At 56.9% G+C, this 15398-nt stretch overlaps 1 protein-coding gene across 2 annotated transcripts; it reads left to right on the top strand.

Annotated features, from left to right (window-relative positions):
• The first annotated feature begins 129 nt into the window (after window positions 1–129).
• Window positions 130–14497, top strand: CUL7 (cullin 7). Of its 2 annotated transcripts, XM_029944802.1 has the most exons (26): window positions 130–370; window positions 1202–1789; window positions 2332–2483; window positions 2620–3120; window positions 3906–4044; window positions 4142–4344; window positions 4638–4866; window positions 5494–5725; window positions 5809–5914; window positions 6993–7220; window positions 7517–7607; window positions 7710–7881; window positions 8045–8150; window positions 8440–8535; window positions 8715–8890; window positions 9236–9369; window positions 9585–9767; window positions 10016–10122; window positions 10211–10393; window positions 11512–11672; window positions 11853–12069; window positions 12176–12443; window positions 13186–13331; window positions 13480–13606; window positions 13684–13889; window positions 14120–14497. In XM_029944802.1, the coding sequence occupies exons 2-26, from the start codon at window positions 1210–1212 to the stop codon at window positions 14441–14443; spliced, it is 5067 nt and encodes a 1688-aa protein (XP_029800662.1). In that variant the 5' UTR covers window positions 130–370; window positions 1202–1209; the 3' UTR covers window positions 14444–14497. The 2 variants fall into 2 exon arrangements, with proteins under 2 accessions (XP_029800662.1, XP_029800663.1); XM_029944803.1 differs by lacking the exon at window positions 130–370 and having other exon boundaries at window positions 1697–1823.
• Window positions 14498–15398: the final 901 nt, after the last annotated feature.

Genomic DNA, 15398 nt, shown 5'->3' with positions numbered 1-15398 from the left:
GCTCTCGCAGGGCCCCTAGCTTTCCGCTGGTTCTGGCGGAAATGAGCCTCAGCTCTGGGCGGGCTGCGCTCGCTGGGCCTGGTCTCCGCCCTGCCCCGCCCCGCCCCGCCCCGCCCCGCTGCGGCGGCCACAGACCTGCGCGCGCGGGCAGTGACGGTGGCCGCCCCAAGAAGCTCTGTCTCTGCGCGCCACGCCCCCTGCCCGCCTGCTTGTCCTTCGGAGACACGCCCCCTCCCGCCTCTTTGCCTCGACCCCCCTTGGGGACCCAGGCGGGGCCCAAATCTCAGCCAGCATCGCCGCCATCGTCTGCGCAGCGTCCCTAGCTCAGCGAAGAACAGGCCTCTCGCCGGGACCCCCATCGATTTCTGAGGTGGCCAGAGCCCCACCGCGGCCCCCTGCCCCTACCCTGGGTTTTTCTCCGCCCACACTCGCCCCCCGAGCCGCGCGCGCACCCGGTCTCGCCCCACCCCAGTTCCACAGTGCCTTGGGATTCTCGTTTATTCGGCCTAGCCCCCTCCCCCGCACCCTGTCGCGCGCCTCCCGGCTTCTCGGGTGCACCTAGCCTCCCGCCGCTCTACCCACCGGGTCTCCTGTGCACCCTCTCCTGGGTCTCCTATCGCCCCCACCGGCCTTGCTGCTTCAGTGTTACCAGTCCTGCGCGCCCGCAGCCCACCAGGTTGTCCTCCCAGCCCACTGGACCTTGCCCTCCCATCCCACCAATTCTCCCTCACCAAATCTCTTGCCTCTGTGATACACTTCTACGCTTCAACCATCGCAGCTAGCACCCCTTCCCAGACACGCTCGGGGTCCCCCCCCCCCCTCCCCAACACACACCCCTCTGGGCTACATGTATCTCCTCGGACTGCTGCCTGTCGCAGGGCTTTGGGATTCATTTGTAACTCCAAGGCTGCCCTGTCCCCACCATCCCCTTCCCACTGCTCCAAACCAACCCACTGCAGGCTGCAGGGCCTTCGACCCTCCTTTCAACCAAATTTTGTGTTCCTAGAACAAACACCCCAATGTTCCCCTGCTTAGGCCTGGCCCCACCCATCCTGCAGCAGGCAACTCCTGGGCCCTGCGTCACCCCAGCCAACCTGACAGCTGTTGCCACACTTGCTTCCCCAACTCCTGGATGTCTTTGATTTTCTGAACTCCCCCTCTCATTTTAGCTTGACTGCTCTCTTTTCCTTGTGTGTCTCAGGTGCCAGAATGGTGGGGGAACTCCGCTACAGGGAATTCAGAGTGCCCCTGGGGCCGGGCTTGCACGCCTATCCAGATGAGTTGATCCGCCAGCGGGTGGGCCACGACGGGCATCCTGAGTACCAGATCCGCTGGCTCATCCTCAGGCGTGGGGATGATGGGGAAGGGGGCTCTAGCCAAGTGGACTGCAAGGCAGAGCACATCCTGTTGTGGATGTCCAACGACGAGATCTATGCCAACTGCCACAAGATGCTGGGCGAGGACGGCCAGGTCATCGGGCCTTCTCAGGAGACCGCAGAGGAGGCTGGGGCCCTGGACAAATCTGTGCTGGGGGAAATGGAAACCGATGTGAAGTCTTTGATTCAGAGGGCCCTCCGGCAGCTGGAGGAGTGTGTGGGCACCATCCCTCCTGCTCCTCTGCTTCACACCGTCCACGTACTCAGTGCCTACGCCAGCATTGAGCCCCTCACTGGTGTATTCAAAGACCCAAGGGTCCTGGACTTGCTCATGCACATGTTGAGTAGTCCTGATTACCAGATTCGCTGGAGCGCAGGCCGGATGATACAAGCCCTGGCCTCCCATGATGCTGGTGAGAAGCGGTGTGGGGAGAAGGAACGGGGAAGGTAGGTCAGCTCAGGGCCTCACAGGACAATGTGGCGAGAGCCTGTGCCTCATCAGTGCCTGAATGATTCCGTTGCCCTTCTCTCTGAGTTGGGAGGAAAGGAGGTAGGAAGGTGGGTGGGGGCATCTCTGCAGAAAGGGGAAGGACGCCAGGCTGGGAGGATGCCTGGTTGGGTCAGTCGGTGGAGGATGGTACTCTTAATCTCAGGGTCATGAATTCAAGACCCATATTAGGCGTAGAGCTTACTTTAAAAAATAACAAAAGAAAAAAAGAACTGAAATTTCAAAAGCCTCATAATAATTGGAAATCTATACCAAGAAAGAGTTACTAGACAATTGCAGACATAGATAGATAGATAGATAGATAGATAGATAGATAGATAGATCCATCCATCCATTCATCCTGTGTGTGGTAACAAAGGGGTTGGACTGAGAGAAAAGAGGATCCAGGAGGGATACCTGAGAAGGGAAATGTTAGGGAGCAGTTCCTGACTGGGATGTGGGTTTCAGGGACCCGGACCCAGATCCTTCTGTCGCTGAGCCAGCAAGAAGCCATTGAGAAACACCTGGATTTTGACAGCCGCTGTGCTCTGCTAGCTCTGTTTGCACAAGCCACGCTCTCTGAACACCCCATGTCTTTTGAGGGTATCCAGCTGCCACAGGTATTCTGTGGGGAGGTAGTGGGGGCTGTGAACAAGATGTGGGGACCAGACCTTTGCACCCACCCTTGAAGGATGGTGTGGAAAGAGGAGCCAAAGCTGGGACAAGGGGACATAGGCCAAAGGTTGCATCCTACAGGTGCCAGGAAGGCTTCTCTTCTCCCTGGTGAAGCGCTATTTGCATGTCACTTCTCTTCTGGACCAGCTGAATGACAGTGCTGCAGAACCAGGAGCCCAGAACAACTCTGCTCCTGAGGAGTTGAGTGGGGAGAGGGGTCGACTGGAGCTGGAGTTCAGCATGGCCATGGGCACCCTGATCTCAGAGCTTGTGCAGGCCATGCGCTGGGACTGGGCCTCGAGCAAACAGGGGCCCTTGGCACGGTCTTCATGCTCCATCTTCCAGCCCCAGCTGGCAGAGGCTGGCCCAGGGCTGCCACGTGCCCGGGCCCGGCCCTCCATTAGGAGGTCAAGGAGGTTCCGCCCTCGCTCCGAGTTTGCAAGTGGCAACACTTACGCCTTGTACGTGCGAGAGATGCTGCAGGTGGGGATGCGAGTGCGCATGCTGGATGATTACGAGGAGGTCAGCGCTGGGGACGAGGGTGAGTTCCGGCAGAGCAACAACGGCGAGCCCCCCGCGCAGGTGAGTGAGGCCAGAGGACACGTGGGGGATGCCTTTGGGGATCTAGCTGGGGGGAGTACAACTGGGGCTTCTCTGCAGGGGGCTCTGGCAGGCCACCCACTGAGAAAACCCCTATGGGGATGGGAATGGTTAAAGGGGCTCAACAGTTGAGAAGGGAGTCATTTGGAAGGCTGAGAAAGGGGCGCCTGGGTGGCTCAGTCGGTTAAGCGTCAGCGTCCAGCTTCAGCTCAGGTCATGATCTCATGGTTCATGGGTTCGAGCCCCGTGTCAGGCTCTGTGCTGACATTTCAGAGCCTGGAGCCTGCTTCAGATTCTGTATCTCCCTCTCTCTCTGACCCTCCCCTACTTGTACTGTCTCTCTCTGTCTCTCAAAAAATAATAAAAATTTAAATTTTAATTTTAATTTTAAAAAATGGAGGGCTGAGAAAATCGGAGTTGAGGCTGTGAGGTCAGGAAGACTCACTTCCAGGAAGAAACAGATATTAGCAAAACTGTCCCAAAGGTCAGGGTCAGGAAGAGGGCAGCTGAGGCCAGGAGGGAGTGCAGGGGGCATAAGCCATCAAAGAATAGTGTGGGAGGAGAAGCAGAGCCCATCCCCATGGGAGAAGGCATCCCTTGTGCGTGTATTCGTGTTCTCCATGCGCCAGCATTGTGTTATTTGGAGGTTGTTCCAAACCTGGCCAGGTGGTCGGCCTGAGGGCTGCAGGTCCTCACCATTGGGCCACAGCCAATCACTGAATGAGCCTTCTCTTCCCCTTCTCTCTCTTTCCCCCCATATCCTCCAGGTGTTGTGGGAGTCGACAGGCCACAACTACTGGGTACACTGGCACATGCTGGAAATTCTGGGCTTTGAGGAAGACATTGAGGATGTGGTTGGGGCTGATGAGGACCATGGGGCAGTGGTCCGTGGAGCCCCGGGTGGAGGTGAGCCCTGAGAGGAAACAGAGGGTCAGCTCTCTGAGCAAAGGGGCAGCGGTCTGGCTGGGTAGGCAGTGACATCCCTGTGCCCTGTGCCCCATAGCCACAGCCCTGCCCTCCTGGCGGTGGAAGCCCATGACAGAGCTCTATGCAGTGCCTTATGTGCTGCCCGAGGATGAGGAGGCTGAAGAAAGTGAACACCTGAGCCAGGCGGAATGGTGGGAGCTCCTCTTCTTCATCAAGAAGCTGGACGGACCTGACCATCAGGAGGTTCTCCAGATCCTCCAGGAGAACCTGGATGGCGAGGTAGAGCCAGTTCGGAGACACCCAGCATTTGGAGGGCTCGCTGCAAGGGCTGGACTGTGATAGAGCATGTGGAAGGCTTAGAATGGGGAATGGAGGTCCATGGTGTAAGGGACTGTAGCGAAGGCATCTAGAATGTTCAGAGGCATTAGCAAGCTGCGTGGGAAAAGCAGCTGCCAGCCACGAGAGGTTCATCAAGGACAAGGCACATGTAGAGATCCCCACCCCTACCAGCTGCCCCTGGAGCCTCTGCGCCGGCAGAGCTACCTACAGTGAGAGCTTCTCCCTAATGACAGATTCTGGATGACGAGATCCTGGCTGAGCTTGCCGTGCCCATAGAGCTGGCCCAGGACCTACTGCTGGCTCTGCCACAGCGACTTGATGACAGCGCTCTCAGGGACCTGCTCAACTGCCGTGTCTACAGGAAATATGGGTCCGAGGCCCAGGCAGGACAGCCAGCTTACCCAACCCTGCCGGAAGCCCAGGCCCAGCCTCAGGAACCAGCAGAGGCAGCCAGGTTGGAAGGTGGGGTGCCAAACAGACCCCGCAACAGCTCTGCAGACCGGCTCTAGGAGGGTGTTAGTCCAGGGGTGGCATCTGGGCGGATTTTGTGCAATCCCGTATGGAACAGATAGCACCTTAGGAGAAATCTGAAGCGTAGTGATGCTCCCTCCAATGAGTTAGGGAGGATGGAGAGTCAGAAAACCGAAAGAGATTTGAGCCTTAAAAAACCCCCCACATTTGAGGGGGGCTGTGGGTGGCTGAGTCGGTTAACCGTTCAACTCTTGATTTCTGCTCAGGTCATGATCCAAGAGTCGTGAGATTGAGCCCCACGCCCAGTGAGGAGCCTGCTTAAGATTCTCTCTCTGCCCCTCCTCTGTCTCCCTCCCCCACAACCCCCCACCAGTCTCTGTCTCTCTCTCTCTCTCTCTCTCAAAAAAAAAAAAATCCCCACATTGAACTTTTTCTGTTGTTAGGAAAGCCAAATTATTGCATGCTTTTAAATGCAGGGCAATTCTCTGCTGTTTGCAGACAGGACGCTCCTTTGCTAGTTTAAGAATATAAAAAGAAGTTTTTAGGAGAAATTAGGAATTATGAATTTGTCCTTTTCTGATCCTAATCCCCGACACTTCCTTCCTCCCATGGGAAAAGAACCCCTAACTCAGCGTCCTGACACTCCTCTGCGGCGACTGATGGAAGGCTGCGGTGTGCCTGGGAGAATCATCCTGGACCTGGAGCGAGCCCTCCACTCGGAGGGGCCCTGGGAGATGGAGATCCAGCCGCTCCTGCGGCAGCTGCAGAGGCAGCCCCAGCCCTTCCTTACACTGATGCGGGGCCTCGACACCCCGGCGGCCAACAAGGCCCTGCATCTGACCGTTCTGAGGTGAGGGGGTGTGGAGGGGCATTGGGCAAAGGGGTCTCTGAGGCTGGCTACACATCTCTCTGCTGCTGCTGCCCACTCCCCAGGATCCTGATGCAGCTGGTGGACTTCCCCGAGGCGCTACTGCTCCCCTGGCACGAGGCCATGGATGCCTGCATGGCCTGTCTGCGCTCACCAGACACTGACCGAGAGGTACCCCTGCCCTGCTCTGGGGAGACCCTGGAAGGAGAGGGCACAAGGCAGCCTCTGATGAGGCAGACTGCCCTTCTCCCCCTGCCGGGCGAGGCCTTTGCGCTCTTGGTTTGGGATTTGTTTTTTGGGTTTTTAAAACTTTTTTTTGAACATTATTCCTTCTTGAGAGACAGAGAGACAGAGTGAGTGGGGGAGGGACAGAGAGAGAGGGAGACACAGAATCCAAAATAGGCTCCAGGCTCTGAGCTCTCAGCACAGAGCCCGACGCAGGGCTCGAACCACGAACTGTGAGATCATGACCTGAGTTGAAGCTGGGCACTCAACCGACTGAGCCACCCAGGCGCCTCCGGGATTTGTTTTTAAAATTGAATTTTAGTTTTTCAAATAGGTAATGCATTCATACAAGTCACAAATCAGAACAGCACAAGGCGTCGTATGCGGAGAATTCCACCCAATTTTCCCAGTGCCTCTCCCCATGCACCTTAGTGGTTACCACTTGTGTTAATGTATGTGTCCTTCTGGGGTGTCCTTATGCAAATATAAGCAAACCCAAGTGTATGATCTTACATACCATCTTTTTTCTTATACAAAAGGTTAGGACTATATTACGGTAAAAGCCCCCATGGCTGGGCCTGTCGGGGGTAAGATGGATGATGGAGGTAGAGGGCACATCACATCTCAGAGTCTTCTGCCACAGGGAGGTCCTGGGCTTGGAAGGCTTGGCAGCTGGTGTCTGCAGTGCACACCTTTGGGCTGTTAACCAGGTTTTCATTTCAGAGGTAGACTCACTGAGTGTCCCTATGTATCCCCTCCCTTCCTGTGCTCAGGGCCTGAGCATCTCAAAAGGCAGCCCTGCAACTGGTTCTTGGGACACAGCCTAGGAGGGAACAACCTGGGAAGCCGTCTGCACCTAACTCCACTCAGCCCTGGTGTCTCTTCCCTCTTCCTGTCTTTTCACTTCCTCCTCTTTTCACTGCAGTCGCCCCGTCCCCCAGCACACACGGGTGTAAATACTACTGAAGATGCCCTGTGGCCTGTGCCTTGGGCCCCGTATGCACCCACCCTGTCCCCATGCCAGGTGCTCCAGGAACTCATCTTCTTCCTGCACCGCCTGGCCTCTGTGAGCAGGGACTACGCCGTGGTGCTGAATCAGCTGGGAGCCCGAGATGCCATCACCAAGGCCTTGGAAAAGCACCTAGGAAAACTGGATCTGGCTCAGGAGCTGCGGGACATGGTGTTCAAGTGTGAGAAGCCTGCCCACCTCTACCGGAAACTCACCACCAACATCCTGGGAGGCTGCATCCAGGTCAGGAAGGAGGGCAGAGGGAGGCTTGTGGGTTCGCAGCTGGGTAAGAAGATCAAACCTGAGCGGGGCCTGGGGAGAGGGTTGTGTTCCAGAAGTTTGGAAAAACAAGAGAGTCTGGTGAGCCTTGGGCATTGGTTCTCCTCACCATCTTCTGTATCTCCCGCTCTGCCTCCGCCAGGGCTCTGGAGGAAGTCCCCCCTCGCTGCTGGGTCTTTCCTCCGTATGTATTTCTGTGTGTCCTCCATGTATGCCCTCCCTCCTCCCCATGCCCCTTCTCTCTGATGTTCCGGCTGCAGATGGTGCTGGGACAGATTGAAGACCACAGACGAACCCATCGACCCATCAACATCCCCTTCTTTGATGTGTTCCTCAGATATCTGTGCCAGGGTCCGTGCCTGTCCTCACGTTACTCCAAACCCCTACCCCCGTGTCTGTTTTCCCTCCACACCTACCAGGCTGTGACGGCCACCCATTCCCACTTGTCCCCAGGCTCCAGCATGGAAGTGAAGGAGGACAAGTGCTGGGAGAAGGTGGAGGTGTCATCCAACCCGCACGGGGCCAGCAAGCTGACGGACCGGAACCCCAAGACCTACTGGGAGTCCAACGGCAGCGCCGGCTCCCACTACATCACCTTGCACATGCGCCAGGGCATCCTCATCAGGTAACAGGCCCTACGTATGTGCTCACACATATATACTGTTTTGTGACCTCCCTGTGTTTGTTTTGGGGGAAGCACTGCTCCCCCCACCCATCACAAACATGACCAAAGAGTCCCCTTGGCTCTATCTATGAGCACCCAATTGTTTCCTTTTCCCTGCTCCCAGGCAGCTGACTCTGCTGGTGGCTGGCGAAGACTCAAGCTATATGCCGGCGAGGGTGGTGGTGTTTGGGGGCGACAGCACCAGCTCTCTTAACACAGAACTCAACTCGGTAGGGACCCCTATGCCATGAGACCACCCTCACAGGGCCCATCCTCCTGCCCAGACTCCTGAACTCCTAAATTCTTCCCTGTCTTAGCCCCCTAGAATGTAGAGTCCTTCCTCCCTGTGCCTATGTGATGGCATCAGGCCCTGAGCAGTGAGGGTGGCATCAGGACCCCTTTGTCAGGACCCCTTCCTCCTCCCGGGCTAAGGGAAGGACGGAACAGGAGCAGACTTGGGTGTCCGCAGCATGCCCATCCATACATGTGGAGATGACTGCCCTCTCTGTCCCCAACCAGGTGAACATGATGCCCTCGGCCAGCCGGGTGATCCTCCTCGAGAACCTGGCCCGCTTCTGGCCCATCATTCAGATCCGAATCAAGCGCTGCCAGCAGGTTTGGCAGGGGCATGGGTGTGGTCCGGGGGCGCAGAGCCCTGGGTTCTGTCACTGTTGCAGATCATGAGCCAGAGCCCCAACCTAGGGTCTGGGCAGCTCCAGAAAAAGGTGTGGCTGGCCCCAGCCCCCTATGAGGAGGATGTGGGGCAGGTAAAAACAGGCCTGTGCACATTGCAGGGTGGCATCGACACACGCATTCGGGGCTTGGAGGTCCTGGGCCCCAAGCCCACATTCTGGCCAGTGTTTCGGGAGCAGCTGTGTCGTCACACACGCCTCTTCTACATGGTTCGGGCACAGGCTTGGAGCCAGGACATAGCAGAGGACCGAAGGAGCCTCCTGCACCTGAGTTCTAGGTGTGTGCGAGCATGCGTGTGTGTGTGTGTGTGTGTGTGTGTGTGTGTGTGTGTGTGTGTGTAAGGTTAAGACTATTACGGGTAGCCCTGGAGGGTGTAGATGGAGGGCTAATGATTGGAGAAGGGGATGGTGTGCTCCACAGTTTCAGGAAAGAAAGAAAAAAATAAAGAGATTTCTCTGGTGGGTTGGGAGTGGGGTGTGCCTGTTAACATGGGAGAGCTTCAAAGTGCTGGGTGGGGATTTGGTTTGGTTGCTAGGGGCTACGCAGCCATTAGGCTGGGCAGACACCAGGGTAACTTACATCTTGAGCCTCTGACATCTGCCTCCCCCGTCCTCACCCCCAGGCTCAATGGGGCTCTGCGTCAGGAGCAGAATTTTGCTGATTGCTTCCTCCCTGACGATGAGGCCGCCCAAGCACTGGGCAAGACCTGCTGGGAGGCCCTGGTCAGCCCCCTGGTGCAGAACATCACCTCCCCCGGTAACCATGCCAATCCCTGGCTCCGCTAACTGCCCCTTCTTGTCCTGCCCTAGAGCCACCTTTATTGTGCCCTTGGTGCTTTTGGTACCTGCATTTGTTTGGTAGCCGAGTGCCGGGGTTCTGTCCAATCCCTTTCTCAGTGCTTTCATCCAGCCTGGTCCCTTCCATGGCCCTGGAGACATAGCCCGCCATGGCTTGTTTTCCCCAACCTCCAGATGAGGACGGCGTCAGCCCCTTGGGGTGGCTGCTGGACCAGTACCTGGAGTGTCGGGAGGCTGCCCACAACCCCCAGAGCCGAGCAGCTGCTTTCTCCTCGCGCGTGCGCCGCCTCACCCACCTGCTGGTGCACGTGGAGCCCTGTGAGGCACCCCCTCCGGCAGTGGCCGCTCCCCGGCCCAGTGAGTACCTGAGATTCAGGGGGGAGCTTGGGTAGGAACGTTTCCCTGTGGCCCAGTACTCGCATGCCACAGCCTTCTGTCCCTCCCCACTCAGCATGTTCACCTTCTGTTTGGGTCACTCTTCCCCAGGAGCATCATGTTGGGGTGGCAGCAGGTCGGGAACAGCCCCAGGGCTCCCCCTAGTTTGGGGACCCGTGAGCTGAGGAGCTGCTCCCACTCTGCCCCTGCCCCCTCCCCTGTCTCCACAGAGGGCAGAAACAGAAGCCACGACTGGAGCTCCCTGGCTACCCGGGGGCTTCCTAGCAGCATCATGAGAAACCTGACCCGCTGCTGGCGGGCTGTGGTGGAGGAGCAGGTGGGCAGGGGCAGGTGCCAAGGAGGAAGGGTATGACCCTCTGGTGGCATACGGGCTGTCTCTTCACACTGTGGCTGCCTCCCCCCAGGTGAACAACTTTCTGACCTCACACTGGCGGGATGATGACTTTGTGCCGCGTTACTGTGAACACTTCCATAATCTGCAGAAGTCGAGCTCGGAGCTGTTTGGGCCACGGGCAGCCTTCCTGCTGGCACTGCAGAACGGCTGTGCTGGTGCCTTGCTGAAGCTCCCGTTTCTCAAAGCTGCCCACGTAAGCCGCTGCCCTGGGCCTCTCCCTGCAAACCCTCCCTTCTGCACCTCCTCAAAACGACCACCCTTCCGTTCTCCTTCAGCAAGGAACATGTATGGGTATATAACCACATTTTAAAAATTCAGAGAGGGGTGCCTGGGTGGCTTAGTCAGTTAAGCGTCTGACTTTGGCTCGGGTCATGATCTCACAGTTCTTGAGTTTGAGCCCCATGTTGGGCTCTGCTGACAGCTCAGAGCCTGGAGCCTGCTTCAGATACTGTGTCTTCCTCTCTCTGCCGGCCCCTCCCCCACTTGCACTCTGTCTCTTTTTCTCTCTCTCTGAAAAATAAACAAACGTTAAAAAATTTTTTTAAATAAATAAAAATTTAAAGATGAAAGAAACACATAGGGACCTGTAGTGTGCCGTGCTAATATATCCTGATACACTTTCTCCAGCATGCATGCGTGATTTAACAGTTTACCATGAGTAACTAAAATGCTTTAGCCTGTTGCTTTGTTTTTCTTTTTTTTTTTAACCATTACCTTTTTCAGTGTTGCTCTTTGTCCTTATTTTTCACTTTTGTATGAATTCCATCTAAAGGATGTACTATACTTTACTCTGACATTCTGTAAATATTTAGTAAGTGCTTAAAATGTGTCAGGCCCTATGATAAGAGCTGAAGCTAGACAAAGTCCCTGTCTTTAAAGTTTATTGTCTTCTCGGAAAGGCGCCCACTTAAGCAGATGATAAACTAAGACAGGCTGAGCGCCCTGGCAAGCAGATAGTAGTGCAGGGGGAGCTGCAGCGGGAGCTGCAGGGCGTTGCTTGAGTCGCCATGGTTGTTCTGTTGTATCGGTAACATCACAACGTGACCATCTTGGTGCCCATAAATTATTAACTCCCATTAATTTATTGTCAGCAGTTTAATTTTTTAGACATGTTCAGTGTGCAAAAACACTTCCTAATTGGTCATTTGCACAACCATTAACCACTTTATAAAGAGATTTTGGTAAAAGCCTTGACCAGCTTACGAAGCAGCTTAGCCGTTCATATCTACTTCCTCAGACCTTCCTCTCTGCTCCCACTCACCTCCTCCAGTCGCCCGTTCAGGGTTTTCCTGTGCCCTTCCGACTGCCCAGGTGAGTGAGCAGTTTGCCCGGCACATCGACCAGCGGATCCAGGGCAGCCGGATTGGCGGAGCCCGGGGGATGGAGATGCTCGTGCAGCTGCAGCGGTGCCTGGAGACGGTCCTGATTTTCTCTGGCCTGGAGATAGCCACCACCTTTGAGCATTATTACCAGTGAGTGTGGACCCAGGGAGGGGTGCGGGGGAGGCCAGATGACTAGGGCAGGTGCCCAGCTAGCACCAGCTCCCGGCGCCTGGGACTCGGGTTGGGGGAGGCCGGAGTCCCTGGGCGGGCAGCTGGGCCAGGCTGAGTGCCCATGCTGAGGCTCGGCCTGGCCCGTGTGTGACACCACAGGCACTACATGGCAGATCGTCTCCTGGGCGTGGGCACAAGCTGGCTGGAGGGGGCTGTGCTGGAGCAGATCGGTCCCTGCTTCCCCAACCGCCTCCCCCAGCAGATGCTGCGGAGCCTGGGTACGTCCGAGGAGCTGCAGCGCCAGTTCCACGTCTACCAGCTCCAGCGGCTCGACCAGGAGCTCCTGAAGCTGGAGGACACCGAGAGGAAGATACAGGTGGGTGGCCGCGAAGGGATTAGCGCGGCGGGAGGGTAGGAGGAAGAGAGGTGAGGAGTAGACCCGAGGAGGCCCACCGGCTGGGAACCCTGTGTCTCTTCTGCAGGGGGGCCACGAGGCCAGTGACAAGGAGCACAGGAGAGAGAAGGCAGAGGAGGCAGAGGGGGCAGCAGCCACAGATGTGGCAGGGGAAGAGGACGAAGAGGAAGATGAGGATCTCTACTATGAAGGGGCGATGCCGGAAGTGTCCGTGCTGGTGCTGTCACCACGCTGCTGGCCCACCGCCTCCATCTGCCACACACTGACCCCCAGAACCTGTCTGCCTGCCTACCTCAGGGGCACTTTGAACCGATATTCCAACTTCTACAACAAGAGTGAGGAGCTGGGCAGAGAGCACTGGATGGGGGAGGCACGGCTGGAAGAGGATGGGATTCGGGGAAAACAGCCTGTGGGTGGGGTGGGCCCTGGGGTAGGAGCCCCAGTGAGGAAAGGGCAGGAGCTTAGGTTTCGGGTGAGGGGGTGGGGCCGCCAGCACCAGAACCTGACTGTTGCCTCTTTCATCCTTAAAACAGACATAGGATTCTCTTTAGAGAGTGGGGGGCGGGGGGAGGATGGAGGCAAGGGCACCTGAGGCCACCAGAAGGGACCTCCCTTGGTGGCAGGGCTCTGGCTCCTGGTCAGTCACTGTAACCTAAACTTCCCATTGGGACCTGGGCCTGGGCTGAGCAGCAACACAGGAGAGGGAAGAGACTCAGACCCTGCCCTCAGGGGGCTCCTAGACTAGCTAGGGAGAACTCATTTCCTCTCTCATGGATATTCCAGTTTGGCGAAAACTCCGTTCCTTCCTCACTTTGTGGTTTGGTCTCCCTTTAAAAAAAATGGGGAACTCCTAGAAGGCACTCCTGGTACAAAGCTAGGCACAGAGTGGGCTCCCAGGTACCTGAGGCTTACCCAGGAGGCAGACACAGAGAAGGCTAAACCCTAGAAGTTCAGACCGAGAACCACAGTATCCATAAACACTGAGCCAGACGCTTTGCAGACATTAGCAGGGGCAGGGCTCAACCGGCAGTACCCCCTCACCAGGCCTGACTTCCTTCTCTCCTTGATCCTCCTCAGGTCAGAGCTACCCTGCCCCGGAGTGGGGCCCTCAGAGGCGACTACAGTGGACGTGGCTGGGCCGGGCTGAGCTGCAGTTTGGGGACCAGACCCTGCATGTGTCCACCGTGCAGATGTGGCTGCTGCTGTATCTCAATGACCTGAAGGTGGCCTCACTCCTCTGTGCATGCTTGCTGTCTATACCTTGTTCCTCACCCTCCTTCCCTAAACCTTGACTCTCTATCCTCCCTCCCTATACCTTTTCCGCTTCACCCCTCGGGGAAGCCTAGAATGTTTCTCTCCTCTTCTTTTAAGGCTGTCTCTGTGGAGAGTCTGCTGGCGCTCTCCGGGCTCTCTCCTGACATGCTCAATCAGGCGATTGGGCCTCTTACCTCTTCGAGAGGCCCCCTGGACCTTCAAGAGCAAAAGGATGTCCCAGGAGGTATGTACCTGGGGCAGAGGGGGCTCTGCCCTCAGCCTCTTTGTGGGCCCCCCACTGAAGACCAGTGCTTATTTCAGGGATGCTCAAGATTCGAGATGACAGCGAGGAGCCCAGGCCAAGGAGGGGCAATGTGTGGCTCATCCCACCTCAGACGTACCTGAAAGCAGAGGATGAAGAGGGCCGGAACTTGGAGAAGAGGAGGAACCTTCTGAACTGCCTCATTGTCCGAATCCTCAAGGCCCATGGGGATGAGGGGTTGCATATAGACCAGCTGGTCTGTCGGGTAGGCCGGACTGGGCAGTGGGGGAGGGAGCTTTGGGATGGGTGAGGTGGGAGCAGGAGGAGGCTGGTCCACATTTGAAGCCTCTGGGTCACTATGGAGCAGGTAGGTTTGTAAGGGGTGGGGTTGGGGCATTCCTGATGTCCTTAGAGCTCGCTGATGGCTTGTGCCTGGAGTGGAAGCTAGAGGTACAGTGAGCTGGGTACCTCTAACCTGCTGTTCGCCCTTCCCAGGTCCTGGACGCTTGGCAGAAGGGCCCATGTCCCCCCAGGGGTTTGGTCAGCAGCCTCGGTAGGGGGTCTGCCTGCAACAGTACCGATGTCCTCTCCTGCATCCTGCACCTCCTCAGCAAGGGCACAGTGAGGCGCCATGATGACCGCCCCCAGATGCTGTCCTATGCAGTCCCCGTGACTGTGATGGAGCCTCACACTGAGTCCCTGAACCCAGGCTCCTTGGGCCCCAACCCACCCCTCACCTTCCATACCCTGCAGATTCGCTCTCGGGGTGTGCCCTATGCCTCGTGCACGGGCACCCAGAGCTTCTCTACCTTCCGGTAGCCCTGGAGATGGGATCAGGGCTTTCTACAGAAATAAAATGCAGGAGTTTGAATACGTGGCTGGTGTGGTGACTTCGAAGGATCTGACGGGGGCAGCAGGGACTTTCCTGGCTAAAAGGGGAAAGAAGCCAGCCCTCTGGCTCTGAGACTGTCATCCCATGCCAGGAGTCACTATTAGGGTGAGGATGGCAGCCTGGGGAGAAAGGTGGAGGGAGTCAGGTGCAACTTAGCAGCCCCCTCTCAGGAGGGGAATTAAATGGACGGGGTTAGACCCCCACTTCTTCTCAGCATGTGGCCAGAAGTACTTTCACTTGGCAGGCTGGAGACCTAAGTCCCCCTTGCCATGTGCTGGATGGCTTGTAACTTGGGCAGACTGTTAAGCAGGGCTCCATTTTGGGGGGGGGGGGGGGGGGACCAGAGTCACTGAGTTCTGATGAGCCCCAGGTATGGGAGCATTTGACAGGCTAATGAGTCCCTCTCTTGGCCCCCACACCCAGCAGTGAGTATAATGCAGGGCATCTTTCCTAGGTAAGGCTGATCGGGGGAAAGTGAGATAAAGGACGCTTGCAGCCACTGCAGGCACCCAGGAGCCTGAGAGTGTGTTGTCTGTAAGCTTTAGGATCTGAGCTGGAAGCCGACCTAGAAGGAACTACAGTTCCCACAAGCCTTCTGGTCATAGAGCTGTACGTCCACCAGAGCCAGACCCCCACTAGTAGCAGTGGCAGGCCACAGGCCACTGTCTGGGAAACTGTGTTTCCAGGATGGACGGCCCCTGGCCCCAACCACAGGAGGAGGGCAGGCCAGGCAACCAGTGCCAGGGATGGAGCTCTGCGTCTTGGCAGGGGTGATTAAGGAAGTCAGGAAGGAGGAGTGACCCTGGCATCCTGAGTCCAAGGTTCTAGCAGCCAAGAGAGAAGGGAGAAGGCTACAGAGGAAAGGTGGGGAGGAGTGAGGAA

This window comes from Suricata suricatta, chromosome 7 (genome assembly GCF_006229205.1).
Source record: "Suricata suricatta isolate VVHF042 chromosome 7, meerkat_22Aug2017_6uvM2_HiC, whole genome shotgun sequence".
NCBI lineage: Eukaryota > Metazoa > Chordata > Mammalia > Carnivora > Herpestidae > Suricata > Suricata suricatta.
The sequence above is the reverse complement of the archived record's forward strand: the minus strand, read 5'-3'. Positions and strand labels throughout refer to the sequence as shown.